This window comes from Salmo trutta, chromosome 37 (genome assembly GCF_901001165.1).
Source record: "Salmo trutta chromosome 37, fSalTru1.1, whole genome shotgun sequence".
In the NCBI taxonomy this organism is placed as follows: Eukaryota; Metazoa; Chordata; class Actinopteri; order Salmoniformes; family Salmonidae; genus Salmo; species Salmo trutta.
In genome coordinates this window covers 6,993,814-7,008,179 of record NC_042993.1, presented here as the reverse complement: position 1 = coordinate 7,008,179, position 14,366 = coordinate 6,993,814, and the positions used below count along the sequence as shown (strand labels likewise).

The 14,366-nt window shown below is 48.6% G+C and overlaps 1 protein-coding gene across 3 annotated transcripts; it reads left to right on the top strand.

The window, feature by feature from the left end:
• Nucleotides 1-52: 52 nt before the first annotated feature.
• On the top strand, nucleotides 53-13,560 carry LOC115176860 (regulation of nuclear pre-mRNA domain-containing protein 2-like). 3 transcript variants are annotated; one of them, XR_003872298.1, is made up of 11 exons: nucleotides 54-302; nucleotides 7,441-7,570; nucleotides 7,784-7,941; nucleotides 8,080-8,132; nucleotides 8,617-8,743; nucleotides 9,597-9,772; nucleotides 9,882-10,185; nucleotides 10,264-10,542; nucleotides 10,744-10,920; nucleotides 11,136-13,272; nucleotides 13,471-13,560. XR_003872298.1 is itself a non-coding variant. In XM_029737205.1 (10 exons), the coding sequence occupies exons 1-10, from the start codon at nucleotides 116-118 to the stop codon at nucleotides 13,190-13,192; spliced, it is 3,651 nt and encodes a 1,216-aa protein (XP_029593065.1). In that variant the 5' UTR covers nucleotides 53-115; the 3' UTR covers nucleotides 13,193-13,560. The 3 variants fall into 3 exon arrangements, 1 of the variants encoding a protein (XP_029593065.1); XR_003872297.1 differs by having other exon boundaries at nucleotides 10,741-10,920; XM_029737205.1 differs by having other exon boundaries at nucleotides 53-302; nucleotides 10,741-10,920; nucleotides 11,136-13,560.
• Nucleotides 13,561-14,366: the final 806 nt, after the last annotated feature.

The window sequence follows — 14,366 nt, the reverse complement described above, 5'->3', positions numbered from 1 at the left end:
AATCTGACTCTGGATCTGTAGGGGGCGTGTCTCCTTTCGCCTGTCTGTCACACTTTTGCTACCTTCATGACTCACTGCGGTGTCCGTGTCTGCAGTACCAGAGAGAACTGGAAAAATGGCGGCGGGTTCTGGAGCCGTTAGCGGCCACGGTGGCCGCGGCGCTTTGGAGGCCACCCTGGACCGAAGATTTCAAGGAGTTTCCAACACTATGGAGTCTATACAGGGGCTGTCGACCTGGTGCATTGAAAATAAAAAGTATCACAGCCTTATCGTTCGCTACTGGATGAAGTGGCTCAAGAAATGTGAGTAGCTAACGTTAGCTTGTCATTCGTTAGCTAGCTTTCCCTGCTACTATACACACGTTAGCTAATCAATGATGTTCCTAATGTGTTACCTAAAAATGTTGACTCCATAAAGTTCATGCATAGCTCAAATAAGATGGGTAATAAAACGTGTGCTTTGTACTTATAGTTAGCTGCCTTGCAAGCTAATGTAACTAACTAGTTATAGTAAGGTAGTTAGTACCTACCAGTAGCTGCAGTTCAGCATATCGTTATGTATATTAACGTTAACTAGCGACGTGTGATGAATTTAGTTTGCTCGAACCTGACCTGTCTGCACATGTGGTTCAACATTGGACCTGTTTAGTGCGCATCGCATGCACTATGTTTTTGCAGAACTGCAGAGGATAGAGGAGCCAGGTAATTAGCTAGCTAGCCAAACTATCAAATGTGTTTGAACTACAGTTAAAATGTGGGTAGTGTTGACAGAGCACAGGTGATACATGTTGCTGGGTAAGCAAGTGGGCTGAAAAATCGGCCTGTAGGAAGAAATCTGGGTTAGGCCCAGGGTCGATTGTATGGTGGTTTTAACGGGGTGGCCATTGGAAATTAGCAAATTGTATAACAAAAAGCGTTAAATTGGCTTAAAATACGACGCATTGTATTGCAGAACTGTTTCAGAGCAGCCGGGAAACGGATGGCTAGCTGGTTTAGTTTAATACAAAATATCGATAAAAGCAATTCAAAAGAGGGACAAAGTACGTTTTCTTTTTTTTGGGGGGGGGGGGGGGCATATTTGCCTCATGATTCGTCAACTCGCACACAGTTGCTGTCCTGCACATCGGATCACTGCATGTTCTGTGTGTGTCTTGACCAATCAGATTAGGGAGATCACAGGCCGGGCACAAGGCACATCCAGCAAAGCGCTCACCACTTTCCGGCATAGGCCTATTTATTTAGCAAATGTGATAACACATCAGCCCCGACAGACGCAAGCAAAAGCTCTTTACATGAATGTTGCAGCATCCTACACCTAAACATTAGCGATCTGGTATGCTGTATGTGAAGAAAACGAGACGATTTCTCAGTCTGATAATCTGTAGGCTACTAACAACACACGGTCTACTATGCGCCCTATCCCCCTGGCCAGGGTAAACAAAGCTGTAACGTTATGTATTTATGGCGGATTTGTTTGCATTAGGAGAACATGTGATCAAGTTGGATTTATATTCAAGCTTGGGCTGGTTAGGCTACCTAGACCTTTTCAATCCAAGGTGATTAACTGGAAATAATTAGTCAGCACAATAGTGATTACATAAGAGTTCATTTTTTATTAAGTCTACATGATACAAGCCTGTATAAAGCAAGCTCAGCCCAGAGTTCTATTGTCCAATCATAGTGGTCTGTGTTTTAAAACATAATTCATATGAACAAGTACAAGGTTGCTGCAGTCTGACAGGGGTTTCATCCTCCCCAGGGCCAGGAGTTTTCTGACCCGATTAGAAAAACTGGTCCCATTATAGTCCATATAAAACCTTTTTCCAACTGATTAATCACTGTCATAAGGTCTGGTGTTTTACCTGGTTAGGTTACCAGATCAGGAAGAACTCCAGGCCCAGTGGAAAAGATGAGCCCTACCACTCTGAGACTTGTTGCCACCTCTGCTGTTTCAACTGTTCATTTGTATCTGCCCAAATGTATTAAAATAAATACATGTGAAGTGATTCAAGTTAGATACTACCACCATGTCCAGTGGTAACTCCCCCATCCAAGACATGTTTTATATGTTTAAGATGTATGTTTCAATACAATCTAAAAGCTCTAAAATGCTATTTGGGGAATGGCAAAAATAACGCCAGCCATTATCACTTTGGCTGATGTAGCTTCATTCACCTCAGTCAATAAGGGACATGCATAACATTCTAGAACAAACACATGCCATAGCCTTAAGCTATAAACACCTACACTGGCTATAAACTGGGAAACTAGTTTAGTTTGCTGTCAAGTCAAACAGCAGTTACCTAGCAATTTTCCACCTCTGCACTGCTTTTGTCAACTCAACTGAGAGAGAAGTCATGCTGGGCTCTCCGTAGTCCCCAAAAAGCCAGCCAGCCAATCAAACAGCCTTCCCGCCAGAACAAACTCACTGTCCTTTCTCTCCAATCTGAGCCAGATTGACAGCGCTCTGACCCAATGAGAATGGCGGGACACTAAGGGTGGCCAATCATATTTCAGGGGTGGCTAGTGCCACCATTCGCAATGCCCCTGGGTAGGCCAAGCTAAGATCTTAACTCCAGTGTTTGGCATAGCTGTCTATGTTTGTCAAACACTGGGGTAAAATTCTTAGCTAGCTAGAGTATGCCTAGACCTAAACTTTGACAATGTCATTCATTGTGTTTTTGAGGGGTTATTTTATGAAGTGCATGGTGTGATATGGATATGCCATGGAAATAGATATGCCAGTTTTTTGTTGTTTATGGAAACTGATGTTGCCCACTTTCCTTGCCTCCAGCTATAAAGGTTTAGCTGGTTTTCAACGCTTTCATTGCCCTGAGCAGTTTTCCTTCATTTAAAATGAATTGCACTGCAGTAGACTTAACATTTGCAAGGTTGCATGTGTTCCCATCTCTCTCTCTGTCCCTGTCATTGGCTCAACCACATGTATATCTGTTGTCTATGGTGCTGTGCTTTATGTATGATGTCCTCAAACATTCAAACTAGCTTTTGAACTCAGTCAACCAAAGAAACTTGGTGAGTTGTAGGCTTCGTTGTCAAGGTTAAACTTTCAACTCAAAAGTTTTAATTTTCACGTAATGTTGGATGGCAGTGTTAACAGTTCAGCTCCTAGGGTTGTGTTGTAATGCAGTGTTTCCGCTGCACTCATTTAACTGTGGCGCTGCGCCACGGCAAGATCAAGCCCCAAAAACATGAAACATACATATTTCTGTCGAGGCACACTGATGCTAGAACAGTCCAGTCCACATTTACTTTTCCCCTGCAAACAAAATGTAATGACTAGACAAATCAGATAACTGCATAGTAGAATAGTTCATCGTGATATTCATCGTGATATTCATTCATGTTATGAGTGCTATAGGGAGGGAAACCTGCATTCTGACAAACGGATGCACAACAATTCTTGCAATCGCAGGGAAAAGCTTTTTTAATGGCCTTTGTTAAAAAGAGGGGGTTGCCAGCTTTCCATTCCTACTTTATTTATTTCTTAACTCCTGAATATGTGCGAACTGCACCACAGAGGTTTTAGCAGCATCATGGTTAAGCACATTATCACTGCAATTTACTGTGAGTGTATAGGGGAGAGTGGGGCAAAATGTAACACAGTCAATTGTAAGTTTTTAGTTGAGCAAGAACAGTGGCAACCAGGGAAAGTGTTGGGGGGGGGGCGTGACATGAAGTGGTTTCGGTGAGAAGTAGCGGCAGGGGGGTTGCGTTACCCCGGGTGGCAGGAATACCCCAGGTTACCCTAACAGGTAGGAAGAGCTACATTATATTCACTATTTATGCAAGATTTTTGGGACATACATTTCACTAATAGGATGCTAACTAGTTAAAAGATTACATTTGGGATCTAGCTAATGATTAGCCCAATAGGGTAAATGCAGATAAGCAACCCTATGCTTCAGCCTATTTATTTATAGCCACTATGCTGCATCAGTTGGGCTACAGGTGATAATGCTTAATGCTAATAGCATACCTGATAATATGGACCATGCATACGCTATATGCATGGTCAAATAGTTACAATTATTTTAACATATGTTATTGGGTCTCCCCCCAATGCAAAATAAATCTTCCAGAGAAAATACTGTTGTAATGTGTTACATGACCAACTGGAAATAACAGATTGAGAAAACACAAGTGTTTATTGTTTACAGTAGTAGAGGCCTATGTGATGTTCCGTTTCTGAACACATACCTTTTTTCCACTTAGAAAATGAATCGTACTGTACCTGAGCTGGTGCAGGTAGTGGTACACATATTGTGCCACTACAACTTCAGTTCATCACGGTTTGGTTTGGAAGGCTAAAAGCGTGTTAATTAGGTACCCAAAACATCTGGTGCTGGCTCGCTTGTACTAGGTCAGTGATTTCTGTGTTGGGTCAGGAGGAACCACTGGTTCCCCCCCCCCCCCCCGTGGTGGTACTGAAAAGCTTTTATGTGGGTCACGGAACAGAAAAGGTTTGGGAACCAATTTCTGCAAACTGGGCGGTCCCTCTTAGAGGTACGCTAAGCTTAATGCTGTTGTAATTCCAGTTGACATGCATCATTTGCCCATGATTGCTATCTGGTGGTTTACGTGGCATCGCAGTCTGCCTGGCCAAGCAGACTGCGAGGGTTGGAAATTGCCAGGGACCTCACAATACCATATTATCACCATACTTTGGTGCTGATACTATGTCTATTGCGATTTTGATACTAAGATTTTATTGCGATTTGAAGTTCCAAACATATTGCTCACCATATGTCCGCTGCAGGGGCAAGTTTTGATCAGTTATGGAAATAAAAGTGCTGAAAACAATTGGTTCCCTATTTGAAATTATTGAGAACAAGCTATGGAAAAATACTGGAGTTTTGTTGCAGGTGCAGCCAACAAGCCCAAAATAATATTGCAACATTGTCAAAACGATAAGAAATATAAGAAATAAGAAAATAAGAAATAAGAAATATCACCAAAAAGAATATCCTGATATGTAACTATATATATCCCCCATCACTATGGCTTTGGAGGTTGAAACTTTAAACCCCCAGACGTGGACAGTTTGACCGGAGAGTGTGTCTGTGTTCTTTGGTCTGTTGAAATGAGTCTGTGTCCACCTAGACTACGGTGTCAGCTGTAGTAGAACAGTGATGCAGTAGAACAGTGATGCAGTAGAACAGTGATGCAGTAGAACAGTGATGCAACAGGTGTTCCATCCAAGGCCCCACATCTACACCCAATCACATGTCCTAGTCCATAATCATTCTGCAATATTCTCAACTGAAGATTTGCAAGGATTCGTCTTTACAATATAGCTTAGGCCAGGGAAGGAAGCTGGGACCCTGTTGCTATTGAAAGCGATTGTTTATTTGATATTTTGAACGGTTTCCCCTTCCCCACCACTCCTGTGCAACTCAGACTTAGTTAGGCCAAGACTTTAGCAAGTTCTATTTTTTTGACTCCAGGATCTTTTCGAAGAAGAGCCATTTCATGTAATGAACTTAGGATATGAATTAAAACTCATTGTTACATTCATTGGATATCTTCGGGCTCGATTGAATCACGGCCGGATGTGATACAGCCTGGATTCAAACCAGGGACTGTAGTGACGCCTCTTGCAGTGAGATGCAGTGCCTTAGACTGCTGCGCCACTCGGGAGCCCATGCTGTTTGGTTTGTGTACTGTAGACCGCATAGAGCTTGTTGTTTTCTGTTCTGTGCTCAGTCTTCATCACTTCCTCCCCTGGTTGTATACTTTCCAACTCGCCAGTGGGGCGTTTCTCTCTCCTTTGACTTGCCAACCGTTCTCCACTTGGACACAACTGAGATGTATGAAAGGCTTCTGTATTGTTATTTTATGTTACAAGGTGGTAATGTATCTCTGTTTAATTTTGTTACCATTTACTAAGATATACCCTACTTAGTTGGTTTACACTAGTCATCACAGCTGTCCTGCACAAGATGCTGAGGCTGTAGGGCGTAGGCTAATATCACTTTCAGTTTATCAATAAGGCTTCAATGACCCTAATTGATATTGTGGGACTCGTACATACCGTTTCTAGTCTTGTCTGGATCAGAACATGATTTGTGTCCGTATTCCCTGCTCCATCAGCTGATCACTTTGAATACCTTAACTCTGGGTGTGCAGGCTTTTGAATGTATGACATTCTCCAGCTTTGATTCATTTACATTTTTTTAATTACATGAATGTCATGAACGTTGTCTTGTGTCAGAGTGTGACGACGCTGTCTGCTCTGTTCATCTGTCTGAAAACAATGTGTCATGAATGAATAGGTGGCGGTGCTGAACATTATTATTGACATTGTGACTACCGTGTTGCATGCTGCATCTTTCAACATGTTGATCTGGATCTTCATGTATTCAGGGAGGGAGATCTTAGAGCCTTTATATTGCTGTTCAAGCTGTGTTTTTTCCCCCAACCACCAGGCTTCCTTTATGTTGGACTCCATTTAACTGCATGACAAGCCTGTTTGGTTTCCATGTCTTAGCCTTGCCTGTAACACAGGGCTTCAGTTGAAGTTGTCAGTTGAAAAAAGTGTGCGCTGCAGTAATGACGTTTTGTCTGTGCGTTAATTATGCTTTAGATAGAAAAGTGAATATCAGCTTGTCATGACATCTGACTGTCACTTAGTAAAAGCACTGCACTGTTTGTCATTTCAGTGAAGTTTCCCATGGACACTGGTTGGTTTTGCTATATTTCCAGAATTGATTAGAAAATGCATGCATGAGCTAATAGATCTTCCACAGGGCGGTCTAGGTTTAGGCTGGTCATCCACTGGGCGAGGGCGGTTTAGGTTGGTCATCCACTGGGCGAGGGCGGCCTAGGTTTAGGCTGGTCATCCACTGGGCGGTCTAGGTTTAGGCTGGTCATCCACTGGGCGGTCTAGGTTTAGGCTGGTCATCCACTGGGCGGTCTAGGTTTAGGCTGGTCATCCACTGGGCGAGGGCGGTTTAGGTTGGTCATCCACTGGGCGAGGGCGGCCTAGGTTTAGGCTGGTCATCCACTGGGCGGTCTAGGTTTAGGCTGGTCATCCACTGGGCGGTCTAGGTTTAGGCTGGTCATCCACTGGGCGGTCTAGGTTTAGGCTGGTCATCCACTGGGCGGTCTAGGTTTAGGCTGGTCATCCACTGGGCGGTCTAGGTTTAGGCTGGTCATCCACTGGGCGGTCTAGGTTTAGGCTGGTCATCCACTGGGCGGTCTAGGTTTAGGCTGGTCATCCACTGGGCGGTCTAGGTTTAGGCTGGTCATCCACTGGGCGGTCTAGGTTTAGGCTGGTCATCCACTGGGCGAGGGTGGTCTAGGCTTCGGCAGGTTAAGGTTTTTGAGGTGGTTAAACATCAGGCTTCTGAGGACCCACTAACCCTCTTCCTCCTCCACCTATTCTTCTTCTTCCCTGTCTTCCTCTCCTTCTCTCCATCAGCGGACACCAACCACCGTCTGAATCTGCTCTATCTAGCCAATGATGTAATCCAGAACTGCAAGAGAAAGAACGCCATCGTCTACCGCTCAGCCTTCGCTGAGGTGCTCCCCAACGCTGCACTAATGGTCAAGTGAGTGAACTGCGCTGGATTATATGAATATTGTGAGGCACATCCTAACTTCCATTTGAGGCACGTTTTAATTGTCAATGGGGAGACTAAGTGAACATCTGATTTAGGTGGAAGTTAGGATTAGCCCATGTATGATGAAATTGACCACCAATCTCTTGCTGACTGAATCTGTGCCCTTCTAACCTCTTGCCCTTTGACCTGTTGTCTTGCCAGAGACCCGAAGGTGCGTAAGTCGGTGGAGCGGATCTTCACTATCTGGGAGGAAAGGAACGTTTATCCTGAGGAACTCATCACCCAGCTCAAAGCCAACCTGGCCAAGAAGGAGAGAGAGAGGGAGAAAGAGAAGGCTAAAGAGACCCCTCCTCCACCAGGTCAGTCTCTATTTCTTTCTCTCCTCTGTCACCATCTTTTGCTTTTGCCGTCTCTCTCTATTTCTGTAACCTCTGGGTCTGTATGAGTCAACAGGTCAGTGTGTTGTGTTGTTCATGTGTTGTGGTTTTGTCCTGTAGCCCCAGTCAACCCCAAAGCTGCCCTGAAGTCCAAGATTGTGGCTGATTTCATAGTAAGTGTATTTTTTTCTGTCCTCTGCTAAATTGCTTTTACCCTTTTTAAAGGGGTGATCTGCAGTTGCTACATCCATTTTTGGTTTTGATAAATTAATGATTTGTACCCATTGATTCTTGAAGAATATAACTTTAATAAATGCCTCATGAGCTTAGTTCAACTGTCACACCCCATCAGAACCCCAAATATAAGCTTGTTTTACTCCAATATTTCTAAACAACAAATGTAATCGCACACTATATAGCCTCAACATGGTTAAAACGATAATGTTGATATCATGGATGGTCAGTCCTTGTAACCATAGCTCTATGAATTTGAGTGGTTCCATTTCTTCAGCCCATCCCTCAGCTTTTTACCCAAACAGTGGTGGGATGATGCTTTATTGTTTCAACTGATGATTGGCCCTTGATGGAGATGCACACAATAATACTCTTTCCCTCCTTCCCCACGCCCTCCCTCTTTCCTTCCCCCTCTCTCTCCAGCCCCAGTCGTTCATCGAGCAGCTGGCGGGCTTCAAACGGGTGGTGGAGGAGGAGGAGCTGAGGGAGACCCAGCTGACAGCTCTCAGAGTGGACGTCTGCAGCACGGAGGCCCTCAAGAGACTCAAAGGTCAGTGGTCAAAACAGGGTTAAGGCCAGGGGTCATGCCTAGGGTTACGGTGACTGTATTACCGACAGTCACGGGTCATGACTGCAGTCAAATTCCACGTATCGTTGAATCACGGTAACTAGGCGTCTCCAAAACGGCGCTCTGATGTCCCCTATGGTCATTAGTAGCCTACCAAACTTGCTAATGGCCTGGTACTCAGCACTCTATTGACCCTCAAATCACTCTGACATCAATGCAATAGAAAATCAAATGAAACACTTCATGAGAGCCCTGGCATTAAGAGTTTGAGGGGAATAGGATCACCTGTTGTGTTGCGAGAGCCAGCTCATAGCTGGTTGATGCATAGAATAAAGTACATGTTCCTATAAGCCCATGTTGGACAACATTTCTATAGGCTATGCAATTCAATTGTGTGACAAAACAGAGTTTTGATGGCCTCTAATAAAAAGAGGAGAATCCCATCAGCTTTCTATAGGCTAGGCCTCCTATATTTATTTCTCAGCTCTCCTAATATTAAGCACATTGCAAAGCAATCAGAGTAGCCCTCCTGAGTGGTGCGGCGGTCTAAGACACTGATCAGTGATAGAGGTGTCACTACAGATCCAGGTTCGACCCCGGGTTGTGTCGCAGCCGGCCGCGACCGGGAGACCCATGAGGCGGTGCACCATTGGCCCAGCGTAGTCTGGGTTAGGGGAGGGTTTGGCCGGCTGGGATATCCTTGTCCCATTGCGCTCTAGCAACTCCTTGTGGTGGAGTTGCTGGCTTTGGTGTCCAGCTGTGCGGTGTTATCTCCGACATATTGGTGCGGCTGGCTTCTGTGTACTCTTGTTTAAATTACTTATCTCTACCCCAGACAAGGCTGGAGGGAACAAGTTTGCCAAGGACTTTGAAGAGGGCGGCCAGAAGCTGCAGGAGTTTGTCAGTTTCCTGGAGAACCAGATGCCTGTAGGGCCCCCTCTGCTGGAGGCTCTGGGAAACGCAGACATCTTCTATGAGATGCAATACAAGGAAGTCAAGATCGTGGCCAGCGTGAGTATTAACCAGTCATTCAGGCAATCAATCTGATTGTCATCTATCAAATAAATAAATAATCGAATCAAAATCTAATACATCTAATTCTATGGTTCTAATTTTCAAGGCCTATAAAACCTTTGCCAACCGTGTGGTCAACCTCAAACGTAAACTGGATGCCCTCAAGTCCTCCCTTCCCGGTCCCGAGGACTCTCCCATCCCCTCCCCCTCTGAGGACGCTCCCTCACCCACCGGCTCTGACTCCCCCTTCCTGGGGCTGGGAGGAGGCCGAGGGGGTAGGCTGGGCTTTGACCCGGACCTGGATGGGAGTGCCATGGACGAGAGGGATATGGGGGTTGTGAGAGAGGGGGACAACAGAGATGTGGAGGACATGGATCTGTCTGAGGAGGACATGGAGACAGCCAACACAGGTGAGATGGCAGTAGGGAATTCTCAAGGAGACTAAACCTTGTCAAAATGAACACTTTAACCCCTTGTGTTTCCATCAGCTGAGAAGCAGTCATCATCAGCCCTCGTTTCCAAGGTGACCAGCTCCAAGACCGCAGCAAAACCCGCCCCTGTCACACTCGTTCGAACCTCCACCGAATCCCCTCTCAAAAAGGCAGCCACGTCTACCCCCACGCCAGTGACCCCCAGCACCCCTACGAGCGCGGGTGTGAGTGGTCCTAGCGGTCCGACCGCTCCTCTGGGAATGAACCTGGCCAACGTGGACCTGGGCAAGATCAGCTCCATACTGAGCAGTATCACATCAGCCATGAAGAACACAGGTGTGTGTTTGTCTGTACTTAGCAAGATAAGCAGAGTTAATATATGGATTCTGTGACATGCTGGTACAGAAATGTTATAACATGTTTGCAGAGTTAATATATGGATTCTGTGACATGCTGGTACAGAAATGTTATAACATGTTTGCATAAGATTGTTCTCTATCTCTCTTTCTCTCTGTGTGTCTCTGTCTCTCTCAGCAGCCAGCCCTGTGTCTCGCCCCTCCCCTGGAACTCCCACCACCCCCTCTGGCCAATCATCTTCCTCCAAAACCCCAGTTGGCCCCACCCCTCCTAGCCCAGCCCTGGCCAGCATCCTGTCCAGAGTGAACGTCACCCCTGAAGGCATCCTCAACGCCCTGTCAAAGACCCACACACAGGGTGAGACACACACAAGATAGTAAACCAGACAGGCAGATTTAAAGACAGACTTTGAGATGGGATATGCAAAGCTTCTGTTGGAATTGTTTTGGGGGCACTTTTTATGCTGAGTAACTTGTGTATCTGCTGGTGTAATTATCTCCACCCACCCCACTTTCTCTCTCTCTCCCTCCCCATATCTTTGTTTCTCTCCATCTTCTTTTCTCTCTCCTCAGGTCTGTCCTCTCTGCTGAGGTCTGGTAGCTCCTCCTCCTCTGCCCCCTCCTCCCATGCCTCCCCAGACTCCTCAGCAGCCAAGGGCCCCCCCACACCCACCAATCCTAGCAACACCAAACCCCCCCTGACCAACAGTCTCAAACGAGACACACCTGAGAGGAGCAGAGGAGCCAGGGATTGGGAGAAAAACCGAGAGGCCTCCCCTCCTCCTCCTCCTCCCCCTCTCCCTAGCCGCTCTGTCTCTCCTCCCAGCCTAGAGTCTAAGATCAACCGTTTCCTCCAGGGGAACCCCGGGTTCAGTCTGGGCCTGGGGGATGGGAGCCCTCTGCTGGGGGGAGACGGGGTAGACGGGACCCCCGTCAGGGATGAGAGCGGGGGCACCCCCACCCAGGACGAAATCATGGACACACCAGGGGGTGTCTCCTCCGACCCCCTTGGCCTCAACAGTGACCCCAAGAGTTTAGGCTCATCCATAGGTCATGATCTTTCACCCACGGCCTACCGCAGTGACCCTTGGGACGCCGTCATCACCCCAACAGGAAGCAGCAGCGACGTGGACTTCCTCTCTTCCTCTTCTCGTTTCCAGGGCTACGGAGCGGGGAAGAAGGCCGCCAAGCTGAAGGAGGAAGATTCGAAGAGGAAGATTAGCTCTTCATCACTGGGATGCAGCAAGGTCAAGAAGGATGGACAGAACAGTCACGGGAAGAGTCACGGGAACGACAGATCAGTCGAAGGAGAGAGGAGAGCGTCCATAGGTTCTCGCAAGACCAGCAGCGGGTCAGAGGAGGGAGGAATCAGTGGAACGAGGGATGAAAAGGGAAAGAGGGGAGGAGAGGATGGTGGGGGCTCATCTGACGGGGAGGGAGGGCAGTACCACCGTATCGAGACGCTGGTGTCGCCTTGCACAGAGGGAGCACCTTTCCAATCACTGGGGGGCTTCTCAAACCGCCAGCCAACCGGAGAGCGCATCCAGACGGTGGAAAGTATCCGCGTGATTGGCCAAGGGCTGCGTCGCGGGGGTGGAGGAGAAGGGGGGAGGCCAGGTGGAGGAATGTGGTACGATGAGGAAGGGTACCTGGATGCCCAGCCCCCCTCACCTTCTCCTCAGGGCGGCTCAGACGACATGACTTCACCCACCATGCCTCCCCCGACCTCACACCACCACCCTCATCCTCATTCTAATCACCCTCCCCACCCTCATCCGCACGGCCCCCCACCCCAGTTTCAGATGCCCCCCTACCATGGGGAGAACCCCCAGGGTCCCCTCCCCTCACACCTCCACCATCACCCCCCTCCTCCCTTCTTCAACTCCCCTCCTCCACCCATCCCACGCCCTCCACCCCCTCCCATGCCCCAGCTCCCTCCACCCCCGCGCAACTTCCTCCCCCCCTCGGCAGTCATGGTAGGCGGGGTTCTAGTCCCCATTGACCGCCAACTGCCCCTCCCTCCCCAGGTCCGCCCAGACGGAGGAGGAGACCGAGGGGGGATGGGAGGGGGACCCAGGGGGGGTAAAGGTGGCCCCACTCCCCTCATGTCCTCTCTGTTAGGGGAGCCCCCTAAGATGCCTCGTCCCGGCACAGTCAAAGAGCATTTCACTCCCCGCCACGCACCCCCTCTCCACCGCCCCGGCACCCCCGGTGCCCCGCCTCCCTTATTGGGCCGTGTCAAGGATGGCATCAACCTCCCTCCTCCATCCCCCTCTCCCTCCTCCTCCACCCCTCCCTCTCCCTCAGGCGACCCCCTGCTTCCTCGCCCCCAAGCTCCTCCGCTCCAGCACCCTCCAGCTAGCCCGCCTGCCCAGCCCCGACACCCCAACCCCAACCATCCCCACCGTCCCTCGCCGTCCCTCCTACGCCTACCCTCCCCCAACCCCCGCCCCTCCAACTCCATCCCCCAGAGACCTCTACTCCACCCTCGCGGCCCCCCTGTCCATCCGCACCTAAACCGAGAGCCACACATGTTCCGCGGGGGCAAGCGTCCTGGCCCTCCATTCGGCGGGGGCCGAGGAGGTCCCTTCTACCCCCCCAAGAGACCTTTCTTACCCCCACGCTATTGAAATGTTAACCCATGCTGAATGAAAAGCAACCCACACACCTAGCTACCCGACACAGGGAGAAGATGTGTAGAACCCTTATGGTATGAGCCCAGTCTGTCCTCACTATGTTAATCCTAGTGGAGTCATTTGGTTTACTACATTTAGCTGATCGCACCTTGACACAAACTAGCTCGTCACCTCACCACAATACAGTACCAGCTTAGCAATTATGCACAGTGTTATGGATGAAATAGGTAACCAAACCAAATCTGCCACCCCTCCCCTCCTCCAATCCCCAGGAGCGACAATGTTCTCTGCTTCCCCTCACTAAAGCAGTGAGGGAGTAATGGAGGTGTGAACTAGAAGGAAGACGACAAGCACAGATCAAATAGAAACAGGTGGTTATTCTATTTCACTAAAATTCTACTTACCTCCGGTATTGTGTGAATAAGCTGATATAAACACTTTCAGAGAGAAAGAGAGCGAGAGATAGATGGGAGGGGCTGGAGAGATGGGAGGGGCTGGAGAGATGGGAGGGGCTGGAGAGATGGGAGGGGCTGGAGAGATGGGAGGGGCTGGAGAGATGGGAGGGGCTGGAGAAATGGATGGAGGGAGAGATGGAGGGGCTGGAGAGATGGAGGGGCTGGAGAGATGGAGGGGCTGGAGAGATGGATGGGCTGGAGAGATGGGAGGGGCTGGAGAGATGGGAGGGGCTGGAGAGATGGGAGGGGCTGGAGGGATGAGATGGGAGGGGCTGGAGGGATGAGATGGGAGGGGCTGGAGGGATGAGATGGGAGGGGCTGGAGGGATGAGATGGATGGAGGGATAGATGGGATGGGCTGGAGAGATGGGAGGGGCTGGAGAGAGATGGGAGGGGCTGGAGAGAGATGAGATGGGCTGGAGAGATAGATGAGATGGGCTGGAGAGAGAGATGGGAGGGGCTGGAGAGATAGATGGGAGGGGCTGGAGAGAGAGATGGGAGGGGCTGGAGAGATAGATGGGATGGGCTGGAGGGATGGGATGGGAGGGGGTTTGATTGAGGAACAAAGTTGCTCACTGAGTGTGTCCTAAATACAACCATTTTTGTCAATAGGATTTGGTTATCCAGATGAGTGCTGACTTTATGATCAGTGCTGTTGTGGAGTTTCTCCACCATAACCCCTACGTGCTCCCAGTGCATCATCTTGGAAATAAT

What these genes read in the sequence shown, in the direction of transcription:
- LOC115176860 (XM_029737205.1), top strand. Translation starts at nt 116, where the DNA reads ATGGCGGCGGGTTCTGGAGCCGTTAGCGGCCACGGTGGCCGCGGCGCT. An exon ending in AGAGACCCCTCCTCCACCAG is followed by an intron (nt 7,942 to 8,079) that starts GTCAGTCTCTAT and finishes TTTGTCCTGTAG; the next exon opens with CCCCAGTCAACCCCAAAGCT. An exon ending in ATCAGCCATGAAGAACACAG is followed by an intron (nt 10,543 to 10,740) that starts GTGTGTGTTTGT and finishes TGTCTCTCTCAG; the next exon opens with CAGCCAGCCCTGTGTCTCGC.